The sequence below is a fragment of the Aphelocoma coerulescens genome, chromosome 7, assembly GCF_041296385.1.
Source record: "Aphelocoma coerulescens isolate FSJ_1873_10779 chromosome 7, UR_Acoe_1.0, whole genome shotgun sequence".
Taxonomy (NCBI): domain Eukaryota; kingdom Metazoa; phylum Chordata; class Aves; order Passeriformes; family Corvidae; genus Aphelocoma; species Aphelocoma coerulescens.
This window is the reverse complement of record NC_091021.1, coordinates 8,094,858-8,119,298: the sequence shown is the minus strand read 5'-3', so window position 1 is coordinate 8,119,298 and position 24,441 is coordinate 8,094,858. Positions and strand designations below refer to the sequence as shown.

Below are 24,441 nucleotides of genomic sequence, written 5' to 3'. Positions count from 1 at the left end.
AACATATCCTGTACTGCTTCTATTTTAAAATTGATTACTTAAAATGGAAACAGAAAGTGCCAAGTGATTTTTTTTCTTTACTGGATGTATTTTAAATTAAATGCATGTGACCAAACTGAGAAAGACACTTGTTACATGACTAATATAAACATCGTGCTGTTAATTTTAGGGTATCCTAGTGTGATGCTGCAGGTACAGATATAAACCTTAGCTGCTGATTATTGCAAGGTTATTACACAGCTTGACCTGCTTGAATGGCTGATACTGAGAACTGTGAAAAGATTGCTTGAGTAAGGTGGTTTTAAGAAAACTGTGGAAAATGAGAACTTATTAAATGCAAACATGCTAAAAGTAGATACTGTAATAGGTTCAGCTTACTTCTTTAAATAGTCATATATTCACCAGATATTTATACTCAGTACTACAGACAAATTTTAGGAAATAGTTACCACTGTAGGTTAAATTAAAGCCTACAAACTAAAGAGGCCATGCAACTCCTAAATTTCTACACCATATAAAGACAGCATAGAGTGTGCATTCATTTTTAGCCCTGACTGTACATGATGAAGCAACAACACAGGAAGATCTTGTAATTTACAAATAATTATTCTTCTAGATTCACCAGATGCATCAACAGGCATTAAAAAACATCAGAGAAACAATGCCTGTTCCATTTCATTTATTTTGGAAAGTGTTGCCATGAGGTTCCTGCAACACCCTATTTTTTTAACCTTGCTTATACCCTTTAGTTTAGCTAAAAATACACCCCTCACACACCCCCCATATTTTTTTTTTCTAGGTCATATAAAGCGGGTGTCTAGGATGAGCCAAGGAAGAATCTGACTCTAGTCAGTATGATGACGCTGCAGAAACAGCCTACTCAAAGATATATTATTACACATGGCCCATCTTAGGTTTTGCAAGAGCTAGCCAAATATATCCCACCTCTCTGTTTCATTGAAGGGGATTGCACGATCCAGATATTACAAAATGTCATAATGCATATAAAATCTATTGCACATACGCAGAAGATAATTATGTGTGTGTCTGTGTGTACCTATTTCCCCACCCCATGCAGCCCTACGACATAGGAAGGAGGATGACAATGTACATTTCAACCTAAGTGATTCTATGACTCCATGCACACATGGACTAGACATCTGTTATTTCAAGATAAACACCTAAGGCACAGAAGGATTCCTTGAAAAATGTGTAAAGGGTGGAGAAAGAGTGTGCAACCTCTTCCCACTGAGGTCCCTGCTATACAACACTAGAGAGAATTAAGAGCTGCTCAGTATTTGTTTCTTCAAAGACCCCAAGGAAGAACAGAGAAAAAAAATGCAGTTGCTCTGCATCCCTAACTATCCTTCATATTTTAGAATTTCTACCAGCAGCTACAGTGATTTGCAACCCCAGATAAAAGGAAAATCTTAATTAGAGCTGGGACTGGATGCTGTTTCCGACTGTGGCTACTTCAGCACAATTATGATGCTATGGGTTAAACCAACTCATTCCATTTACCTTATTACTACATAATGGCAGTAACTTTAAGGAGACTTTTACTACCCAAACCACACCTATTTTCTTCATTTATTTCATGACAGTCATATTCTTCACCCTGTAATAAAGTTTGAGGGTGTAAAAGTCTAGTTGAGCAAGCAGCTGTACATGAGCTATAGGCTGGTAACCTGAGTTAGCTCTGTAAAAGAGAACTGCATTTCACAGTCTCTTTAGTTTTGGGCTACATGCTTCAAACACCCTGTCACCCTGGCATCTGAGATCTCCCTACAGATAACTCTTTGGGCCAGTATGTTCCTTAGCTTCTTGACTTCAAACCTAATACCTTATTAAGCTTCAAATGAAAGCATTGCTTCCTACCTGGTAAGAGAGTACACAAACAGGAACAAAGCCAGGCAGAAACATCCCAAGTTTGATTGAGGCCAAGGGAAACAAAACCACATCATCCTGTACAGTGTCTATAAGCTCTTCAGCTTAATGATGCACAGACACCCAGCTCCAGGGGCTGGCACATTCTCTGCAGTGAAAGAAAACCTATCTGCTAAGATCAAAAATTGATCAATATAAAGTCTTCACCACATTCTTTAGAATACCAGCCTTGAAAAGCGCTGGTGTTTTTCAGCTCCGTGCCTTAACTGGTGTCCTGTTTTAAAACCAATGTAAGTTACCTTACTAAAAGGGAACCCTTACATAAACTACCCTTGAAAACAGAAATCACAACAGTTTTTCAATTTAGCTTATAGAAAAATTAAGCAACTAATCAACTATTTTCCAGGATATTTTATACTCACCCCATAGGAATCAGTTTGTACACCCCCTTCATTTTGTACACGATACTGGGACAACTACCAGTGGAGAGATGCAATAGAGAAACTCAAGGCACCACTTTTCCCCTCATCAGATGCAGTTACATACCTGTCTATCCCATGGGCATTGGATATTAGAGCCATCAAGGGGATTTGTTGAAAGACAGTCATGTTCCACAGCACTGTTCATTCTACAAATTCCAGTGTATTCCTTACTCAGATTTCCCGTTCATGACACGAGAGCACCCTCTCAATTAAAAGGGTTTCTTGAGCATGACACCATGGAGAAATGCTTGGATTTGTGAGTTAGGCGGTTAGTTAGGAGAGGAGAGGTATTACAAGGAGACAGTGGTCTTTATCTGGTAATGTCTGTCTTCAAAGCCTTTCAAGAATTCCAAAGACTATTGAGAGTTGTACCTTTTTTGATTGCTTTAATCACACATATTTAGCCCTGGGTGTTCAGAGAACCTGATCTCCTTTTATGACCAGGTGACCCATCCAGTGGATGAGGGGAAGGCTGTGGATGTAACCTAAACATCAGTAAAGCCCTGGACACTGTCTCCCACAGCACTCTCCTAAAGAAACTGGAAGCCCATGGCTTGGACAGGTGGACTCTTTTTGGATGCACTCTGGATGGCCAAGTCCAGAGAGTGGTGGTCAATGGGAGTTAAATCCAGCTGGCAGCTGGTCACTACTACTGTTCCCCAGAGCTCAGTATCAGGGCCTGTTTAATATCTTTTCCAATGATCTGGAAAAGGGGATCAAGTGCACCCTCAGTCAGCTTGCAGGCAACACCAAGTTGAGCGGGAGTGTTGATCTGCTGGAGGGCAGGAAGGCTCTGCAGAGGGATCTGGACAGGTTGAACTGATGGGCCAAGGCCAATGGTATAAGGTTCAACAAGATGAAGTGCCAGGTCCTGAACCTGGATCATGACAACACCCTGCAGCACTAGAGGCTGGCAGAAGAGTGGCTATTAAGGTGCCCACTGGAAAAGGACCTGGGGGTGCCAGTTGACTGCAGCTGAACATGAGCCAGTGTGTTCCCAGGTGGTCAAGAAAACCAATGGCATCCTGCCCTCTATAGTGTAGCCAGCAGGAAGTGATTGTCTTTCTGTACTCAGCACTAGTGAACCCACACCCCAAGTCCTGCGTGTAGTTTTGGGCTCCGCACTACAAGTAAGACATGGAGGTGCTGGAGTGCGCCCAGGGAAGGGCAATGAAGCTAGAACACAAGTGTGATGAGGAGAGCCTGAGGGAGCTGGGGGTGTTTAGCCTGGACAAAAGGAGGCTCAGAGGTGATCTTATTGCTCACTACCTGACAGGAGGTCAATAGCCAGGTAAGGGTCAGGCTCTTCTCCCAGGCAACCAGCAACAGGACAAGGCAAATGGCCTCAAGGTGCACCAGGAAGGTCCAGGTTAGGTGTAAGGAAAAACTTCTTCACTGAAAGAGTGGTCACATATTGGAAAAGGCCCCCCCGGGGAAGTGGTGGAGTCACCATCCCTGGAAGTGTTCAAACACTAAGCAGACATGGCACTTCACAATATGGTTTAGTGGGCATGGCGGTATTTGGTAAAAGGCTGGAATGATGCTCTTGGAGTCTTTTCCAACCTTAATTTTTCTCTGATTCTATGAAAAGGTTAATTACCCCAGAGGGTGGCTGGGCACTGGAACAGGCTCCCCAGGCCTATGGTCACAGCACCAAGCATGACAGAGTCCCAGAAGCAAGTGGACAATATTCTCAAGCACGTGGTGGGATTCCTGGGGTATCCTGTACAGGGCCAGGAGCTGAACTCAATGATCCTTGTGGGTTCCTTCCAACTCAAGATAATTCTAAGATTCTATTAAATTCCACTTCCCTAGCAGGAGGACAAAATAAATAAATAAAGCCTCATAACCAATTAAAAGTACTGTCAAAAACCAGTTTCCAATCCAAAATTGTGATTCAGAAAATGTACATCACAGTGAATTCCATTTAAATAAAAGGAGGTTTAAAAGGCTTTTGTAAAACAGTAGTTAACAAAATAACATATATAACAGTGACAAAGAGGGAAAAGAGGCTGGTAAGAGGGTGCTAAAGAAGAGGGAAAATTCCCATGCAGCTTTGGAAACATCCTTTTTCCCACTAACCTTTTTAAGCCTACAGTGTGAATGCAAAAGCCTTGCAAAGGCACATCTCAGATTCTGCAACACACACCGCATATGTGAAACAGTAATTGTTTTGAGATTTTAGATATATACTGTGCTGTCATTTGAAAAAAGTGATGGATGAGAAACTGGAAACCTCAAGGAATTAGTAATAGGATATAAAGCATTTCACCTCTGAGTCACCAGTTCAAATTCAACCAGGTTGGTAGTGACCAAAAGTAGTTACCATCTGGCAGCTGTTCTCTGGCTGCTGTAAATTGAGTTGAGGGTCTCAGCGCATTTCCTAGTGGACAGGTGTCCTCAGCACAAAAAAACACCATAATTAACTCTCTGTTTGGCTTTCTCAGCAAAGCCACTGAACAACGAATGGAAGCAAAGACTGAGCTGTATTCCAGGTTAGCATGGAAGCACTGCAGATTCTCAATCGTAATTCCTCTTTATATTTTAAGACACACAGATTAGTGAGGGATTTCATTCATCATCATTACATTAAACAGAATAACCTTTCCAAGTCAAGATAGAGTTTATGTGCTGCTATTTCTGCTCAATTCGGATTTCTTTTCAACATGCAGCTACAGCAGAGTTTGGAAGCACAATGAATGAATTAATGCAAAGTATAATGACATTATTAAAAATGGTAAATTTACCCTAACACACCCACTCTATCTCAAAAACCCCACACTTATTAGAGAGCACAGGGACACAGGAAAAAAACCCTGGATCTGTATTATTTAATACAAACTGTTGTTTAAGACTATGTAACTTTGGAAAATAGAGGAGACTTACTGTAAAGGAAACAAAGATGGCATCCTTTAAGTCAACACCACCAACGAAAGGGGTTTTGGGGAAGAATACCACCCACAGTTATTATAAGACTTTTTAAATTGACCTTGCATCCAAAAGTTTTGATTCATGACTCTCTTGAGAAACAAACAAGAAACAGCTCTAGGCAGAACTGCGTGTGACCAAGCTTCAAAATGTAATGTGTGAAAAACACTCGAGAAAAAAAAGTATTCACTTATGCTGCTCAAAGAGGAACTGGAAAATTTACTGAGCCTACTTATGGCCCATCAGTACTTTTGCACAAGACATGGGACCAGTTGTGCATGCTATGACCTGCTGATAGGCACCATCTAAACCATCTGTTGCTGAAGTTTTTTTGGCTCTACTAAATCTGATATTGCTAAAATAGGTATAGTTACTGGGTGTCCTTGCTCATTTTGGCATTTGTGGAATAAAGGCAACCGAAACAGAATTAAAGCATTCCATGTCATCAGTCTTACAAAACAGAAAGGCATTTCTTCAACATCAGTGGTTTGTAGAGACTGAGCCGAGGGCTACTGGTATTAAACAGAGAAGAGCATGAAAAATGCAGTTCCAAAGAAGAGCTGGAACTACTAAAAGCTGTGTTTTACCACCTTGGTTAAAACACAGCCAGAGCTCACAGGTTGCTAGAACATGGCATCTGGGGCTGAAGGGTTTGAGGCAGTTTAAGCAGTGGCTGAGTTTGAAATGTTCTTAACACGCCTTCAGATAACATTAACTTTAAATAAACTTGCTGAATACTCATGTAAATTATTTCCATTTGGCTGTCTCATTATTCAATCTGCTTTCAAGGAACATGGTGATGAAAGAAGAAAAATACCTCTTTCTAACATAACCATACTGGCAAGAGGATCAACATTATCAGTATTCAAAGAATGTCTTGGCAGGATAAACCTTCATAAAAAGAAGGAGCACTAGCTAATCCAAGTTGTCAAAATAGCACTAGTACCTCAAGAGTTGATCTGCAAAGTGATTCATTATTTATTGCTAATGCAAACAAAACATTCTGAGCAGAAAGAGCAATTGAGTGTTTCCTATCTTGGAAGCCCACTGATGGAGAGCCCACAATAAATAAATATGAGGAGGAATAGAGAATATCTACTTTCTTACCCACTAAAAATCAACCAAAGGCTGGAAGAGGATTGTCTGATTTCTTTTCTGTGAAGAACCAGACTTAATGGCAATCAGTATTTTCCAAACTAACACAGATATAAAATGTAGCAAGAAGAAAAATTTCTGGAAATTTCATTCACAAGCTTAAGACATACACCTTTTGAAAAAACACAATCAAACATGGTGGAAATTACACATGCAATGTATCATGCATCCTAAAACCATCTCTACTTCAACAGCTCAGTAAGAGGCCTGACTTGCCAAAGTAAGTTTCTGCTGGAATCAATTAGGCAACCATTTCCAGATGCTTAACCTCAGACACTTTATGACAGTTTCAGCCTTACTACATTCTTCCTCAGTAAAGCCAGGGCTATGCTTTCACAGAATCACAGAATGGTTTGGGTTGAAAGGGACCTTGCAGACCATCTGGTTCCAACTGTCCAGCCACGGGCACCTTTCACAAGACCCGTTGCTCAAACCCCATCCAACTTACCATTCTCCTTTAATTCATATAAAGTGCAGGACTTTAAAAACTGGGGGAATTTGGTTTTTCTGGGGGAGGGTTGCTTTTGGTTTTGTTTTCCGGTGTGGCTTTTTTTACAGCACTGGTTTTGCAATTTATTGAGAAAACTTCCTTGAAATACACTTTCATTTACACTTTTTTTCACTTACTATCTTTTTTACTCTTTCAATCCATCTTTCCTTATCTCTTCCTGTAATAGTTCATCTCTGCTATCTTCTTGCTCTTTTAAGCCCCGGAACCTGATCGTACTCCCAACACGTATCTTCTTCCATTGCAACAGAAAGTACTGGCTCAGCCTCAAGAATTTGGGATTCTAAGAACTCCTCTGAATAATTGCATATATAATTTGTCTTTTAAATGAAGACATAATCTATGAGCTACATAAAAAATGAAGCTATTCTAAGAAGTTGATTCTTCCTCCTAGTACATTTCTAACAAAAATACAACAGACACCCACTCAAAAAAAATCACCAACAACCCTATTCAGGAGGGTATTACTATAGCACAGATATGCTGTAGTGTCTGTATAGAAAAAACACCTTCCTGATCCAAATTAATAACTGTAATGACAACAATATTTAGCATATAAAGGAAAAATAAATAAAGAATATTCATGTTCTGTGACAAGGTAAAACAAATGCACATTGACCTACTGCAAGTTGCTACACACTGGAAATTCAGAATTTCAAGTTTTTTAAAAGGTATGATACAACAGGTAACTTTTTATTTTGCATGGAATGCTAATGGCAGTAGAAAGGTAGGAATCTGATTTCAAATTTTTTAAAGTTCAGTTCAGTTTTAAATTTTCAGACTATTTTAAAGCATCTCCACATGCAGAGAGACAGACTACACTTTCTGTCTACTTAAGCCTTTAATTTTCCTGTCTCGGCAATAGCTACCGAGCGACCTCTTGTGATGAAATGTTTGAGCACTTTCTCACTTCTCTTCCTTTTTTTAAAAAAATAAATTAAATGAAAAAAAGGCTGGCAGTGCAAAATGAAGAGTAAAAATAATCAGCACCACCTCTGTCATTATAGTGAATGAAACTGCCCAGAGATAGCTTTTTTACCCATTCATATAACCCCTCAAACTGAGTATTGAAGAACATACCTCTGAAGCTAATAGGAGAGGTGCAAAAAACCCCCAGTGTGCAATGGCAACTATCATGCCACTCTTCACACCATTTTTGCAGGAAGTGTTGCATAAAAGACATGTGATCACCTTCTTGTACCTTACTGCCATTGCACTAAGTTAAGCAGAGAAAAAAATGCCCCGATATACTCAATAGTCTGATCAAACGGATTAAATCAAAATACCAGAAAGAAAATAGCATTTGCAACTTGTCAAAGAGGGCAAAAACAAGCAACCAATAAGGCAAAATCAGTTTTATTAACCAACATTTAAAGATCAGTATTGTGAACCACTGCTAGATCTGTCGAGGAGCTCAATACAATGTTAGAAGCAGACAGTCCCCTAGATGTCTGGTTTCAAACTCTCGGTGATCTCAATGAAATAAGACTGCAAGTAGCTCCACTTTCCTGGCAGCCAGCTTTAGTTTTTCACAGTATCTACACAGTGATATTTAAAAATACATACACAAATACAATCAAAGCATGATAAACAAGTGCAGAAAAGGAAGGGAAATTTCTTATCGTTTCAGAAAAGCACAGTGCCAATTTACTTCTCCCACTGAAAAGGAACTGAAGCATGAATGTTTGATTGATGGGGTAACTGATCAAGTCTCAATGAACACGACAAATACAAACAAACAGCGTTATTTTAGAACAAAACCAGAACTGCTGAGGGATCTGGCCACGAGATGTCACTCTCTACTTTGTGGCAACTTGGAAGTTCATTAGCACAACTTCCCCCTCGGAGGTGTAGAAAGCCAGGGTACAGCCAATAAAATTTGCCATGTTAAATTTGGGTCAGGTTAAGGCAAACTGCTCAACATGTCATTTCAGTAGGTGTGCTGTAGAAATACCATTCAGTATGCAGTGAAGTCAAAGTAACCTCCAAGTAACCTCTGCACTCATCCTCCTAGGTCTAAACCAAGAGCAACTAGCTCAACTAAAGCTTGTTGTTAGAACATACGTTACCGTTCTTACACCAATGACTCAAATTCTTTTGAATTTTCCAGCCTTCTAAAATATAATCATTGTTATGTACTAAGCTCTTATGACTCGGAATACAGCAAGCAGCCTCTATGAACTATAGCTTCTATCCAGGTAGACAGCCTAAAAAGTAAGTTTTGCAATTTTTTTTCAGGTGGCTTTGGTTAATGCTTTATCAGGCCCCATGGACTAGTAAGGTCTCACTTCTTTGTTTGCAAAATACCACCATCTTTACTAACCCCTAGCATGTAAAATAATTCTTATATTTCATATATCTAACCAGGCATCTGCTGCAAGAGACCAAAAATACCTGAGCCTGAGTTTTAGTTTAACATCAAAATCTGTAGCCATTATAAATGTACACCTATGAAAGGAAAAAGTAAGTGGAAGTCCAAAACAAAGCTATGATGAAAGAAAAAATTCAGGAATGGAAGATTTTATATAAGCACTAAATGAACTGTAGAGATTCTCATCAGAAACTGATCCCTAAGATAGCTGACAGAAAAAACCTCATTATTACCTTATTATGTGTTAATGTTATCCTCAGGTCTGGTTTTATGATACCATATGCTGTCAGTAGATCTTGGACTTTTTTCAGTTCTTCCTTACATTTTCTATTTGTTGAGTAAAACTGCTTTCTTACAGGAAGATTCTTAAACAAATTTAGGACTGTTACTGTAGTACCTGCAAGCAGGTGATAAAAATAAGTAGAAGTTACAATGAAATCAAATCACTGACTGGATATCGAGGAAACTATTTTTACTTAAATAGACATGTTTGTATGCTGCTGCAATAGATTAGGTTATTAGCATGAGAAGAAATATACCAAATTAGCAGTCATCCCCCCCCCCCCAACCCCCCCAAAAGGTCTGTCAAGAGCTTTGACTCCTCTCCTCTATTTAGAGTTATGGTTGCAGCATTAAGCTTACTTTTATACACCCTAACAATAGCGAGAATCAGCACTAAATAAAGCTGAAGACTCTTTAAATGCATAAGTTAGCCTTCATTAGTAAAATGATAATTAACAGACTAGAATCTAATCACACATCTCTGGAGGCAAAGGAACACTGTGCTTCATTAAGGGCCTTCACAAGCATTTGCTTTAGGGTAGTACCTGAAGTGCCAGATACCTCTGCTCAAGGTATAGCACACGGTAGGAGGAGGAATATTCATCTACCAGCCCAACCACATAAATTCCTAGCCCATAAGGATATTGCAAAGCATTAAATATATGTCAGAGCATTCAACAATTTCAACAAAAGACAAGGCATTGCAACCTGCAGGCTTTCTGGCTGTAGAAAACACTACAGGCTAAATCTTAAAAAGAATCCTTAGTTAAAAGTAGGTACAGACCCTTCCAGCAGGTTACAAAGAATTGTGACTTTGCGTGGTCCTACAGCCATGCTGCTTCCAGCAACTCCTATGTATGGCAGCAGGGCAACTCCTCCTTCTTTAAGCAAGGATTTTGCTACATACTGAAACATCACTTTGGTCCTGAACAAGTATTTCATGTATTTATACAGACTTGAAGTATTTAATTTCCACTGTCAGCTTGAAGAAGTGAGTCAGAGAATGAGAAACTAGTTTATAACTACAATCTAAACAACTTTCAAGATGTATCATTTCTTATGCTATGATGACACATTCTCAGCTGACAGACATAAGGTAAGAAATGTCTACAGCTGCAAATATTTCATATCCAGCCTTCAAGTACCCAACAGGTATTTCAACATCAGATAGAGCCTCCGAGAAACACAAAGTACTTCTGTCACAGTGCAACACCAGAACAGTGATATCCTACCTTGCCCAAGATGGGAAGGCTTTTTAGAAGTTACATGTCCGTTGCTATTCAAAGCGTACTGAATGCTGAAATCATCAGCAGCTGTCTTTGTTGTGACCAAAACCTGAAGAGAGTGATTTTAAAATAACTACATTAATCAGGGACAGACAAAGTTCACAATGAGCTTAGATAAGCTTTGCTACCACACTCACTACTCTGTTACTTTAATCACCGTAATTACAGTTAATTCGTTTATAAAATTTTTCTTCTACAGGTATTTCTTACAGGCACAGAAACATTCTGCATTATTCTGCATGTTTCCATCCATTTAACTAAAAGCATTTCTACCACACTAATACACAAACCATAGCAATTCCTACTACCTACAACACACGCTGCTCTATCTTCTAGTCTAGCAAGGATGAAATAAACTTAATCAATTGACAGTTTTGCATTCTTACCCTCCGTGAGACAAACACACTATTAAAACTTAAATTCATGTGAGATTCCACAAACTTAAAGACTATTCTCAAACAAACAATATATTATCATTCCACACCTAAACATATCTAGCAATCAGTCACAGCATGTTTTGTAAGCTATTACGGTAATAACCAGATTGCTTTAGCAAGAGCAGTCATAAACCAGAGTTCAGTAACCAACATTGTGAACAACCAAATCACTGCTCTTTAACCATCTGAAAGACAAAGTTTGACACACATACAGAGTTTCAGGATATTTTGGTTTGTTTTAGTGTCTCATATGAATCATTCAGCATTCAGTCATGCCCCTGGAGAGAAAAACAATAATTGATTAACTGGAAATTACAGTATTGCAGACCTACTTAAGGGCCAATACAGTTTCAAACTGAAACTTCAGGGGGCAGTTTGGGTAGGTAGAACACAATTAATGCCAGGAGTGTTAATTAACATAATTACTGATACAAGGAGTAATACCTATTAAAGCACTGCATACACTCAGACCACCTCCCATCTCTTATGAAATGTACCATAGAGTTGATTAGAAGCTCGGAACAGAGGGCATTCTGCTCTGAGAGCTCATTAGAAGAATGATTGAAGTCTGTCATCATCTTTCAAAACACCAAGACTTTTGAAAGCATCTTTGGAAATCCCCATCCAAATACACAACCCACTCCTGCCTAGTGCAATGTGAATGTAGCCCAAGGTATCAAGGAGTCCAGCTGTAACATCATCTCTCCTGACCTCAACAGCTGATGGTTCCAACCAGACACACGTATCAGTACCTTCCTGCACAATCTAATCCTCGGCAGACTCGAATCTGAAACTTGACCTTGGTGTAGCATGAATACAGAAAGGCAGAGCACAACAGATCTGGCAGATGCTGTGCCTTTAGCAGCCTGAACACTTTTCAGATGGTTTTGAACCAACTTATTTACTTTTAGCCAACAAGTTAAGTCGCAAATATCAGTACACTGCCAATCCTCTTAACACAAACATACGGCTCAGACTCAGATAGGTCAGGTAGCAGGTTCCTGTTTAGTCACAGGGACAAAGTTTGTGCAATTGCAGTCACATTCAAGTCAAAGAGCAATAAGGAGCCCAGCAAGATCCCATGACTGCTGATCACCTAGATAATGAGGCAGAAATCATTACTGGAATGGTAGCTACGTGAGCCATCAGTTCCCTGAAATTAACTCTCCTGGCCATCATCTGCTGCTCCTCGTCTTCATTTACCCTAACTCAAGTAGCCAACTCAGCCATACTCTTTGACATGATACTCCTTGATACAAAAGGAAGAGAATACAACACAATCCGTCTGTTACATGTTCTGATAGAGGAGAATAAACAGAGCACTGCTGTGACCTGTGTGACAGAAAGGCAGGACTGACACTAACAAGAAAATCATTATGACATGGCTTCTGGGGCTGGGGAGAAAGGCAGCATACACAAGCATATCCCTGGCAGGCTGCTGGAACATTTAAACTCTTTGCACAGAATAAAACTTTCATGAACACATACAGACAACAAAAATCCTAACACAAAGGCTACACATTTATAGCAAGTGCTCACCTCTGATACACTGCAAATCGATCCCAAAGCTTCCCCACGGAAACCATACGTTGTCAGCCTTTCGAGGTCCTCAGAAGAGCTGATTTTTGAGGTGTAGTGTTTAATTGCCATAACTGGAACATCATCAACCTTGATTCCACTGCCATTGTCTCTTACTTCTATTTTGCTAAACCCGTAGTTCTCCTAAAAGAGAATCAACCAAATTAAGACACAAGTTTGAAGCAGCTAAGGTTACAGCTTCTAACCATCCATACAGAAATGGAAGTTTTGCTTGTTTGGAGGAACTGAGCAACCATTAAATGTCTCTGTTTAGGAAAAAAAAAAAGAAAAAGATACCATGTTAGGATAACAGTGATGGTTTCTCCAATTAAATAACATAATTCATATCCTGTGATTTGGAAACAGCAAAACCTAAGCTCAAAAAGAGACCTATAACATCACCTATGGCCATTTTGTCAATCAAGACTTAAACACCAGCCAAAGCTTCCCACTACAGTTCACCACTGCCACAACTTCTATCTGAGAACCATTCCATCTTCAGGTTCATTCCTGTCTGTCTGCAAAAAAGTAATTGTTATCTTTGTTCAGGCAAATTGAGTAAACTATGCCCTCCTATCCCATCTGAAAAAGATTAAAACAATGAAAATGCTGCAGTTTCAGGCAAAACCCATCAAGCTGCAAAATGGAACTTCAAAGTTTCTCTTCTCTGTTATACTTTTGAACTAATCCAGAATTAATGTGGTCATTGACCTCTATTACATGGTCAGAGTTATTTTAATTTCCCATTAAAAAATACCAGAAAAAAATCCACTGTTTTACAGTATTACTGTCCAGAGTTGTGCACAGTGTAGGTTTTCTCTTCTCCCCTAGTACCCACAGAAGAATAATCAGCAAATCTCTTTTAATCACTGAAACTTGTGTAAAGACAGGTTTGTTTGTTTGTAACTATAGTGTTTTGGATTGGGATGGACTGACAAAGAATTTAAGAGTACTGTAGATGACTCATGCACTGAAAATGTTTGAAAATGCTCTTTTTAATTGATTTGGGACTTCTCACTGTGAAAACAGCTGGTTACTGTGCTGTAAAACCCATGCTGGTTAGAGGGCTCTCTCCTCTGTAAGGTTTCTTCCAACTATTCTGGAAAGCTCCAAAACCTTTCTGTTCACTTCTCACAGTCACTGATAAGCTCCCAGGATCTAATTCCAATACTCTTGCCCCCACAACTGTGCACACAATACTCACTTTGGAGTTACCCATGAAGCAAGGTACTCTGCAATCTAAATATTGAGAAGACAGATGTTGACAGACCATAGCAAAGAGAGTATCTTCAGCTCACTTAAGGCAATAACAAACACATTCCTTGGCATCTGCAGGAAACTATTCTCAGATGGAAAAACTCTAGAGTCATTCAGAAAATATAGCAGACATGGACAAAGAAACAAACAGAAATTGAACTGCTCTCCTAATTAAGAGCATTTGTCTAACGTTTAATTCAAGAATATCTTATACATGCACTGTTATTTGCAGAAAAGGAAACTGGATACAATTCTGAATACATACATTTATATGGGATATAAGAACACTTCTTTCTTACTAAGCAGGAGATACTGCTGCTATACAGCTGCTGACAAAACACTGCAAGAACAGAAATATGACAGCAAGAGAAGCAGCTTAGTTACCCATTTTACCCAATCTGGGGGGAAAAAAGCTCAAATTCTTTATTAAAAGTAGTATTTTCTACTGTCAGAAACTATCCTTGAGTGACACGTCAACTTATTTTAACAGCTTATAAAAATAGAGTTAGAAGTAGCCAGAGTTCACCATGCTAATTAGAGACAGGGTGGTGATTTGTATTATAAAAATGTCTTCTGTTTTGAATGCCCATCAACCTTCACCATTGTCTCCATTTTCACCTTTCTTAAAATACTTTGTAACGAGCACTAAATATGTCTGCCTAGCAGCAAATCCAAGTCAAACATCTTTTAAAACGGGCTGTTAGTCAGAAAATGCAAATTTTATGTAGGAAAAGGAAGATTAAAGAAGCTGAGATTTTTTTTCCCCATGATACACTCAGAAGCACAAATATGCTTTACTGTTTCAGAGCAGGGCCTCAAAAACACAAATGGAAACTAATTTTGTACCATTTTTAGTTGACGTAAGAATATATACATATAAATATATAATGATCATCACCATGTCCCAAACCACAATAGCCTAAAAAAACCACATTTGCAGGGGAACAATTTTTCTTACTTCTTATTTTATATCCAATTATTTTTGAGAGAAAAACTTACCAGTTTAATATCAATGCCTGTAGCACTGGCATCCAAGGAATTTTCTATCAGCTCCTTCACCACGCTGACAACTGAAGTAATCACCTGAGAACTTGAAAGGAGCCGAATTGTCTCTCCAGGCAGCTGTTTCATGATGAAATAAGATTTAAAGAAGCTGCATAGAAAAATAACAGAAAAAGAATGTAAAAAGGAACACTACAATTACACATTTCTAAGAAACTGTTTCACAGGAACTTTTAAATGCAGAGAACCCCAACATTATGGCTGGAAAGTGAAATTTTCAAGTTATAGTAGGACCCAGCTTCCTCTGCAGTCAATAGGTGTTGGGAGGGAAATGGGGAGGCAACACCGTGGTGCTGAAGAAAAGCCATACTCAGTGGCAATGTGATCCACCGGCAAAAATGAAAACCAAACGAAACCCAAAACATTTCCCCATTACTATCTTGCCTCTCTGATCTGATGTACTGTGTGTCCTCAGGCAGGTCATTTTATGTCACTCCATCTCTCACTTAAAAATGAAGATGCCTTATAAAGCAGTGGAGATTTCTTCCTTTAATCATTGTAAACACGAAAGGTTATGAAATTCTTGCTGTATTATACAGACACTGTACCATGAAGAGATTGTATGTGGATCTGTGAATTTTAGCATGCATTTCTGTTTAAGTACCTACATTGAACAAATAGCCAAGCCCCAGGAAAGCTATTTTGCTGATCTTTGTAGCCTGCCAAAAAAGAACTCAACCACAGTTTTATATGCATATGAGAAAGGCAGGGAAAAGCAGTGCTAGGCAGCACTTTGCACCTCAAGAATGGTTCAAACAGGCTTCTTCTCTTCTCTGGGTTATGTTACATAATGTTACTTACACTGAAAGGCAAACAATCCTGACAGTCCTGGCTTCCCCATTGATTCAGTCCACGGTATCTGCTGAAGAACACAGACTGCACACTCAGCACCTGTCCCAAGGATATGAGCACACGTGGAGGAATGGAACAAACCCAGATTTCCTCCTGACACAGTCAGGACCTGGTGAGGGATTGCAGCCAATACCCCTAACCAACACTACCCTGCAGGGCATATGCAGCTGATGCAATTACAGGACATTTCTCTGCCTCAACATCCTTCTAAAGACAGCTACTCTTTAAACATAAAAGACAAGGTAAAACTGTGGTTACTTGGGTTGGGGGGGAGGAAGTACAGTGTTATGAAGCACAAGCAGCACTGAAACTTTTCTAGGAACAGCTACAAAGGGGTTTTCTCTTTATTGTTGTTATTCACATTGCAAAGAGAGTTTGCCTTTCAGATGTGATAAAAGGATCTGACAAGTTGTTTTTCCACCAACTGGAAAATAAGAGGAGCAGGAGAAAAGGTGCACTGCTGAAGATGGACCAATATTAATATCACGTACACGTGTTCAGAGAGGTAGGTTTTGAGGTATTCACACATTGTACAGGACTCCTGTGTCAAGTGCTTCATGAGTTACTCACGGGAGTAAATCAGATGGAAGCTGGATGTCTCCATCAAAATACACTAAGATATGGCAGGATCTTAAAACAGAAATGCTGCAGATCTCAAAGACGTATTTTTTATGAGGTGCGACTAATGCAGGCAGTTTGCGAGAGGAACCATCTCCTGGTGTGCCCTCCCCTGCCCTGGACCCAAACTGAGGGACGCGACGCTGGTCTCAGGAACACCTGTTGGGAGGTAGAGAGGGACCTCTGGGACTTCCTACCTATGGAAATGCATCCAACCCATGAGGACTGTTTGCTAAAACACACACATTTCAGCTCAAGCCACCTTACTACTGTAACTCTTCAGGGACCAGACGCGTTACAGCTGTGCTCTGTGAGAAAGCACAGCATTTTCTGCGTGTGGGCCCCATCACTGATGTAACTCCTGTATCCCTCTACAGCAAGTCCGACATGCCAACAACTGCGGTTCTACACACCCTCAGCTAAACCGGGAGTAAAAATCTCCCTAAACTTCATGGTTCCGGCACCACAGACGTCTGGAGCCACACCAAGAACCTCCCCCCTCCGACCACCGCCTTTCTCAGGGGCCCTCCCCACCACGCAGTGAGGCAATTCTTCGGTTTACGAGACGAAAAAGCGGGCGAAAAGCTGCAGATAAACCCTGTGGGCCCTCGAGTTTACCCCAAACCGCACGAGCCGTCCGCAGTTCCCGGTTCTCGCTGCGAGAGGCGGGGCACCGCTCCCGCTCGGCGACGCGCCCGCTACTCCCCAGGGCCTGCCCGGCCTCTGCCTAGGGCCGCCCCGGCTCGGCTGCCCCGGCTCGGCTGCCCCGGCTCGGCCGCCCGCGGGAAGCGGCGCCCCGGCCCCGGCGCGGCCTCAGCGAGGCGGCGGCGCTTCCCCCCTCCTGCTGCCCCCACGGCTGCGCTACCTGCGCGCCCGCCCCGCGCCCGTGGGCGGTGCGGGCGGCCCGGCCCGGCCCGGCCCCTCCGCTCCCCTCCCGCCCGGCCCTGCACACGGACACCGCGGGCTCTACCTGCGGCCGGCGCCCCGCGCTCGGCTCCGGCTCCTCAGCGGCCGCGGGGCTGCGGAAAGGTGGGGCCGCGGCGGGGGGCGGAGGGACGGGCGGCCGGGGCCGCCTGCGCGCCGGGGCTGGAGAGAAGGCCACGGGCACGGGCGGCCTGGGGCAGCGGCGGGGCCGGGGCGGCGGCGGCGGAGCGGGGACGGCAGGGGAGGGATGGCAGAGGAAACGCGGCGGTGCAGCGAGCTGCCTCTCGGATCGGGCTGGAATCGTGGGGTGGAATGGGAAAGGATGGTGGGTCACCTCAAGATGTCTGTCTAGGTACTGGCTCGGCGGGTGCTGCATCCCAGGGAGAGAGGAACAGCCTCGCGTCGCCCATCTCAGGTAATGTGTCCCTTGCGAGTGCACGGCTTGCAATGCTTTGCGACAGGTACTAATTAATGTCGGCAGTGCCCCGGTTCAGGTTCATTGTATCTATTTTTAGTCTACTGCTGTTAATATTTTAGAATAGTCGGGTATTTTATATTTATTTTATACTCTGTACAGCACTAAGTAAGTGCCAGAAACAAACTTCTTACCAAAAGCAAGCTGCTTTTGCTGATTAAATAGTGCTTTTGTATTGTGATTCAGATGATTGCTAAAAAAAACCTTCATCCCAGTCCCATAAATGAATATACATAGTCTCAGAGATGACGTGAGTTTGAACTAAGCAATAGGTTAGGGGTTTTTTAATTATCATTACAAATTTTACTGCAATAGGACGAGAGTGGCACTGTAGGGAAGTTCTGTCAGTTTCCTGAATATATCAACATATGAAATTATCCTGTGTATCTCTGCATGGGTCTGTTGCTTAGAAAACTTTTGAATCTGTTTTCTAATTTCAGCCGGATTTAAAAGATGGAAATGTCTGTCTGAAAACTAATAGATGGGGAGGGGAGGAAATCTGCACTTTGCTTCAAGAAAAAGAGGTGTAGATTACTCCTTCATTGTTCTTTCTAGAAGTAGGTGGCTGGGCAGTTGGTATATGCAGAATTCTTCACTAACCTTTACATGAACAAGAAAGAGGAGGAAGATTGTCTGATGTAGGAAACAGAAAGAACTTTGGATATTGTCATGGATGGAGGAACTCAATTCAGAGGACAAAAGTTATTAGCTTGGTTTCTTAGAGTTTTGCAACTTTAGCTTCTGACATCACAGCTTACTATTTTTTTTTAAATGTTGCTTCTGTAGCAGGCTAGTGAATTTTATTTGTTTGGACTTGTTTTAAACAAACAGTTCCCAACTGTCCCTTTGTATTGATTTCTCTATAAACCATAGTTTGAAGATCTTGAGGTACATCCTGGTTCATGCACTGTGTTCTCTCCAGACTTGCTTCTTTAAAGCAGCTTTTTCCCACATTTGAAAATTGCATTTAAGTGCTCCTCTGTAACAAGAGTCTCAGTCTTCAAACAGATCTGTTTTATAGGGTAAAAATGAACGTAGGAGTTGCCCACAGCGAGGTAAATCCAAACACTCGGGTGATGAACAGCCGTGGAATGTGGCTGACATACGCGCTTGGAGTTGGCATGCTGCACATTGTCCTGCTCAGCATTCCCTTCTTTAGTGTCCCTGTCGCCTGGACTTTAACAAATGTCATTCACAACCTGGTGAGTACCCTCTCTTGGAACAGGATTTCAAAAGTTGTTGTTCCTATGTATTTATTTTCAGTAGCAAGGGAAGTGGAAAATAGCCAGTCTGTATGAACAATGAGATCCTGCTACCCAAATCACCACCTCTCCTTGGCCTATCCACAAATGATGGGCTGCTTTGGGGAGGAGGAGTGATACATGACCACTTTCAGTTTAAGCATGAAAGACGTGAAATATTCTTTGTGTAGTTATGTATTCTTTTAAATGGCATTTAATTAGGCTGGAAGGTTGCAGACATAAAATCATCATGCCAACTGACTTTTACAGGGTTCTGTATATTATTAGAGAGCTGTGCTGAATCCATAAATTATCACATTTTTAATTCTTGGACACTATCTACTAATTTTTCCACATAAATCTGTTAGTATCCCAAAATGTTTAATTTTAGCACCTTACTTTAAGAGAAGTATTTGTATTCTATTTCTTCTAGCTTAGATTTCTGGCCAAGCTACATAACTCAGAATGAGTTCAGCATACAGTGTTGTCACTATACACGATGTTAAAAAAATCATGCTTGAAAGCAGTGGGATAAACTGGACTACTTTGACCCCAGCCCTGAAACCAGTTGTTATTCAGAGAGTTGTGATTTGCATGATGATTTTTGTATGCAAAATATTTGGTAAGCTGCTTTCTGCTCCTCTCCCCAGGATGCTATCATTTTCTTGTAATCACCTAAAGTAATGCTATCAATATTGGTCCTGCCATGCTTAGAGAAAAGAGGGCCATAACCCAGAAATTTACATCAGACCTGAGGTTTGCTAACTCAGCTTTCTAACACTACCAGCAAAGAGGACTTGATAAAAAGATAGCTCCTTCCTTCTTTAGGATAGTTCACTGAGGATGGGCAATATCCTCTTGAATGTAAAGTTTTATTTAAGCTTTTTGGTTTTAAGGATAGGTTTAAAACTACTGGTGGAATTGGAACTGTGATTAGAGCATTTTGTGTGTTGTCTTTGACAGCATCAGGCATGTTTGACTTCAGAAGATGTTGGCAGAGACAAGTATTACTAAATATTTCCCACATGCCTTACTGAACTCATTGCAAGTAGCTGTACTGACAACAGGGATGAGAGCATGCACTGGCAAGTAGTTTTGTAGTGGAACACTGGAAGATGAGTATAAATTGCACTTTTGGATATTTCAGAATTTAAATGGCACTTCTTTTGGAAACAAATCCTTGAATGGTTTGACTAAAAAAAAAAACCATCTTGGATTTCCACTAATGGAAAACTCTTAGCTAACCTTGAAAGCATTTTTGGTGGTTCTTTCTGCAAGTACCACTGTGAAATAAAATGTGTAGTAAGCATTTGGAACTGTCCTAAAAGTGTCTTTATGGTTATTAAAACTGAGACACTGCAAACATCATGAATCAAAAAATGAATTAAAAAAAAAATCAATAGTCCTAGGTTCACAGGGCTCTGGTCTGGAGGCTGTTCCAAAAAAATGTGGAAGGAGCCATGAAGTGATTTGCTGAGATTTCGCCTCCATTATAAGAATTTGGAAGAAATGTGATTTTTTTCTTTTTTATATATACAGCATTCTATAAAATTTTTTCTAGTATGTAAGAAAGGGAAGAAAATCTTTGATATTTTCTAATAGAGACTCTTGCTTGGAGTTGGTGTGCACTCTTTGATAGAAAACAAGTGTTTTTTAAAACTGGAAGAGGGTGTAGTCCCCTGTTTGAAACCAAGAGGCCCAAATTGGTCTTTCAGAACAAACCAGACATGGCATGTTCCCATCAAACAGGAACAGTCACAGAGAAAGTCCAGCGTGGTTAAGGAGAAGCAGCAAAGAGGTGGACAGATGGTATTCAGAAGAAGGCTTAGTCAGCTTCTAAGGATTTGAAGCTGGCAAGGGGCTGAGAAAGATTTCAGGAAATCGTGTGATATTGTCAGTATTTGTAGTTAGATTTTTGCTTTGTGCACACTCTACTTATCACTCAGTTCACACTGTGCTACAAAAATGGTGATACAAATCAGCAGCCCCACACTTTTTAGTGTGCTTGTTGAAATTCTGTTGAATTCATGGTATTTTTGCCAGTTAATGTAGAAGGCAAGGGAGTGGATTGGATGTCACAGAGACTTTGGCTTTAATTCTGACTTTGCCAATGACTGCACAGTCTCGGGCAAATCACTTCTTGTCTCTTCCTTCCTTTTCAATAATTTGTCATTACAGGCTAGCAGCTCTTCTGGGTGAGAATTCACTCTCTTTATTTTTTTTTTCTTTGATTTTATAATGCACTGAACAATGTAGCAATTATTTAAAAATACTACTAAAAGTGCCTCTGTATTCACTTTTTATTTTCCCCAGGGAATGTATGTGTTTTTGCATGCAGTAAAGGGAACTCCTTTTGAAACACCTGATCAGGGCAAAGCTAGGCTACTAACACACTGGGAACAACTGGATTATGGAGTACAATTCACATCTTCAAGGAAGTTCTTCACAATCTCTCCTATAATTCTGTGAGTTCAAAACTGTGTTATAGATGAATCGACATATAAAGCCATGATTTCAAAAGCTGCAACGTAATGGGTTGCAATTTACAGTCTAAAAGCATTTCCTGTGTATTTTTTCTTGTTTGTTTGTTTGTTTCTACATCACAGATGTAGGGAGTATTTATTTACAGGCTGTGTAATCAACAATCTTTCTTCTGCTGCTTTTGACACTCCACATACTGAAGTCAAAGTTTGTAAACAGTTATTAATGGGGCAGGTTTTAAAGACTAGAAATGCTGTGAGGAAAACTTACTGTTAAGTCTTGAAGTTCTTTAAGAGATTGTGAAGTCATAAATATTGAAAATCTAAACTAATTGCTTTTGTGACAGCATTTATTAACCATTTTGTGAGCTATGAGCGTATCAGTCCTCAGTGAATGGGGTCTGTTGTCCGTTTTGCTTTGTACATATTGTCTTCTATTTACACTAACTATGTAAATGCCTTAGAAATTCTACACACCTGTCTCTGTTGACAAAAGTGTGATTGTGTAACTAAGAAAAATCAGACACATATTTAATATCCAATTTTAAAAGTCTTTCTGTTTGTCCCTGAAGAAAATTTACATGTTCACTTACATGGCAGAGTGAGAGGGGAGGGAAGATCCTGCATCATGTTTAGAAAGTTGGCTCATACATGACAGAAACTGAAAAAATATATATAACTCCTCAAAATAAGGTGGCGAGAAGGGCTGGAAGAAAATAGTAGACAAAGAGTTACATTTTAGCCCCTTGAGAGGTATGGAAGAAGAGACTTAGACCATAATTTTGCTGTAGATATTCTAGAACCTCTGATGAGATATTTAATACAGGAATAGATGTTGTTAACCAGTAAAATCTTACTGATCACTAAAGCACTTCTTTCAACTACGCTTTGTGTGTGTTTTAGACAAGGCTGCCATCTGCTAAGCTTGCTCCCTTTTCTCCTGCAGGTACTTCCTGACGAGTTTCTATACAAAGTATGATCCAACACATTTTATCCTCAACACAGCCTCTCTCCTGACCGTGCTTATCCCCAAGCTGCCACAGTTGCATGGGGTTCGAATCTTTGGCATCAATAAATATTAAGCAGAAGGTTCAACACTGGCCGCCCCTGACATGGCTACTGCTGCTCCCCGGGTGAAGGAAACGAGTAGTCTGCTGTGCTGAGTATCTCATCATAGTCAGGGAGAGATGCTTTTACATCTGAGATACAATTCCTGCTTCCTGCAGCATTGTCTGGGATGAAAATTGGCTTTATAAGATGCCTTCAAATACTTCAATGTGGATTGGAAACCTGTAGCAGAAAGATTTCCATGAAGAACTGGGCAGGCCCAGCTCTAAAGCCTAATCCCCACTAAGACTGTACATGTGGCTGATGCAAGTGGCTTGTAAGGAAGGTGCAAGTAACAGCTGAAATGGAGAGCAGAGTTTCACAAATACCCCTCATCCATAATGCAGGTGGTAACCTTACGTATAAATCCAGAATCCTTGATGCCAAGGACTGGTGAGGCCGCATTCGTAGATTAAGTGAAATTAGGTAGTTTCTGCTGTATGGATTGTAGGTGGTTGTGCTTGTTATTGCATTGTAAAAGTTTGTCCCACAGTAAGTACTGTGACAGCGAGCATAAATTGATGGTATAATTCCTGCCTTCTCTGTTCTTGTGATTTTTAAATTTTTTTTTTTTTTGTCACAGTGACTGAAGAAAGTCCTTAACTGCCAGCTCAGGGGATTTCCACATCCACTCGATGGCTCAGTTTATGTATGCTTTTACAAGTTGCCACTGTTGTGTTTATTTCATTTTGCTTACCAGGATATTGACTTTCCTATGTGTAAATGGGACATCCTGAAAAATTGGAATTTCTTTTTAGGTGTGGATTTTTGACTGTTTTCTCTGATACTGACTGATGGATTATTTTTCAGTAGCTGAGAGGCCTGTGAGGTGGTGGGGAAAGGGGTTGCTGTTGTTGTAGGAGAAGCTGCTCTGTTACAGAACAAGTGTCAGAACAAGTAAGGGAAACTGTAGGTTGTAAGCTAGAATAGAAGCTGAACTAGAAGTAGGTGAGTAGGCAAATCACATGGACTAACTATGCTTTTGCAGAAAAAGGTATAGATAACTTGCATGTCTTGGAAATGTGGAGGAACGCTGTGTTTTAGGGGTACTGTGTAGTACGCGGTAATCTTGTATATAATCAGCTCTGGAATTAGAGTGAAGGAGGTACATCTACAGCTCTGAGCACTTATTTCTCTGTTGTGCAAAAAGGATGAATTCTGAAATCTGCTGTGTGTCTGCCAGCCAAAACTGGCTCAGATTTAACAGAAGACGCCATTTAAGACTTGATTTACATTTTGGTTGCAGTGGCAGCCAGTGAGCTGGAAAAAAAAATAAAATAAAAAAAGACAAGCCCACAGTGGTGTACTTATTTTCTTGCTACAGTATTTTCTAGCTATTTACTTAATCGATAAAGATGCTGTTAAAAAAAAGCAATGAGTTATGAATTTTCTTGAGCAATTGAAAGTAATTAGTACTTTGTGTTGTTTGCACAGAACCTGGTAAGTGGCTGATTTTTAAATAATGGCCATGACAAGTCTGTGCTGCCTTTGACAGTCGCTGCCGAGGGGCA

General features: G+C 40.5%; 2 protein-coding genes across 12 annotated transcripts in view; one reads left to right on the top strand and one right to left on the bottom strand.

Annotated features, from left to right (window-relative positions):
- The window catches only part of PMS1 (PMS1 homolog 1, mismatch repair system component), a 42,533-nt gene extending 24,783 nt beyond the window's left edge, over positions 1 to 17,750 (bottom strand). For 3 of the 9 annotated variants that reach the window (XM_069021947.1, XM_069021955.1, XM_069021956.1), the window contains exons 1-5: positions 16,035 to 16,647; positions 15,171 to 15,324; positions 12,876 to 13,058; positions 10,846 to 10,948; positions 9,565 to 9,728 (exon numbers count right to left, since the gene is read on the bottom strand). In XM_069021947.1, coding sequence (XP_068878048.1) covers positions 9,565 to 9,728; positions 10,846 to 10,948; positions 12,876 to 13,058; positions 15,171 to 15,302 — 582 coding nt within the window. In that variant the 5' untranslated portion in view covers positions 15,303 to 15,324; positions 16,035 to 16,647. The other 6 variants (XM_069021950.1, XM_069021948.1, XM_069021951.1 and 3 more) reach the window with 6 other exon arrangements.
- ORMDL1 (ORMDL sphingolipid biosynthesis regulator 1) lies at positions 17,651 to 24,221 on the top strand. Of its 3 annotated transcripts, none has more exons than XM_069021962.1 (5): positions 17,651 to 17,732; positions 17,980 to 18,042; positions 19,124 to 19,304; positions 21,657 to 21,808; positions 22,770 to 24,221. In XM_069021962.1, the coding sequence occupies exons 3-5, from the start codon at positions 19,131 to 19,133 to the stop codon at positions 22,903 to 22,905; spliced, it is 462 nt and encodes a 153-aa protein (XP_068878063.1). In that variant the 5' UTR covers positions 17,651 to 17,732; positions 17,980 to 18,042; positions 19,124 to 19,130; the 3' UTR covers positions 22,906 to 24,221. The 3 variants fall into 3 exon arrangements, with proteins under 3 accessions (XP_068878063.1, XP_068878064.1, XP_068878062.1); XM_069021963.1 differs by having other exon boundaries at positions 19,111 to 19,304; XM_069021961.1 differs by lacking the exon at positions 17,651 to 17,732 and having other exon boundaries at positions 17,874 to 18,042; positions 19,111 to 19,304.
- The last annotated feature ends 220 nt before the right edge of the window (positions 24,222 to 24,441 follow it).

Bases quoted from the DNA above. Each gene is read 5' to 3' on its own strand.
- ORMDL1 (XM_069021961.1), top strand. From the start codon at position 17,940: ATGGGAAAGGATGGTGGGTCACCTCAAGATGTCTGTCTAGGTACTGGC. The intron at 18,043-19,110 runs GTAATGTGTCCC...GTCTTCAAACAG, and splicing joins CCTCGCGTCGCCCATCTCAG to ATCTGTTTTATAGGGTAAAA. The intron at 21,809-22,769 runs GTGAGTTCAAAA...TTTCTCCTGCAG, and splicing joins ACAATCTCTCCTATAATTCT to GTACTTCCTGACGAGTTTCT.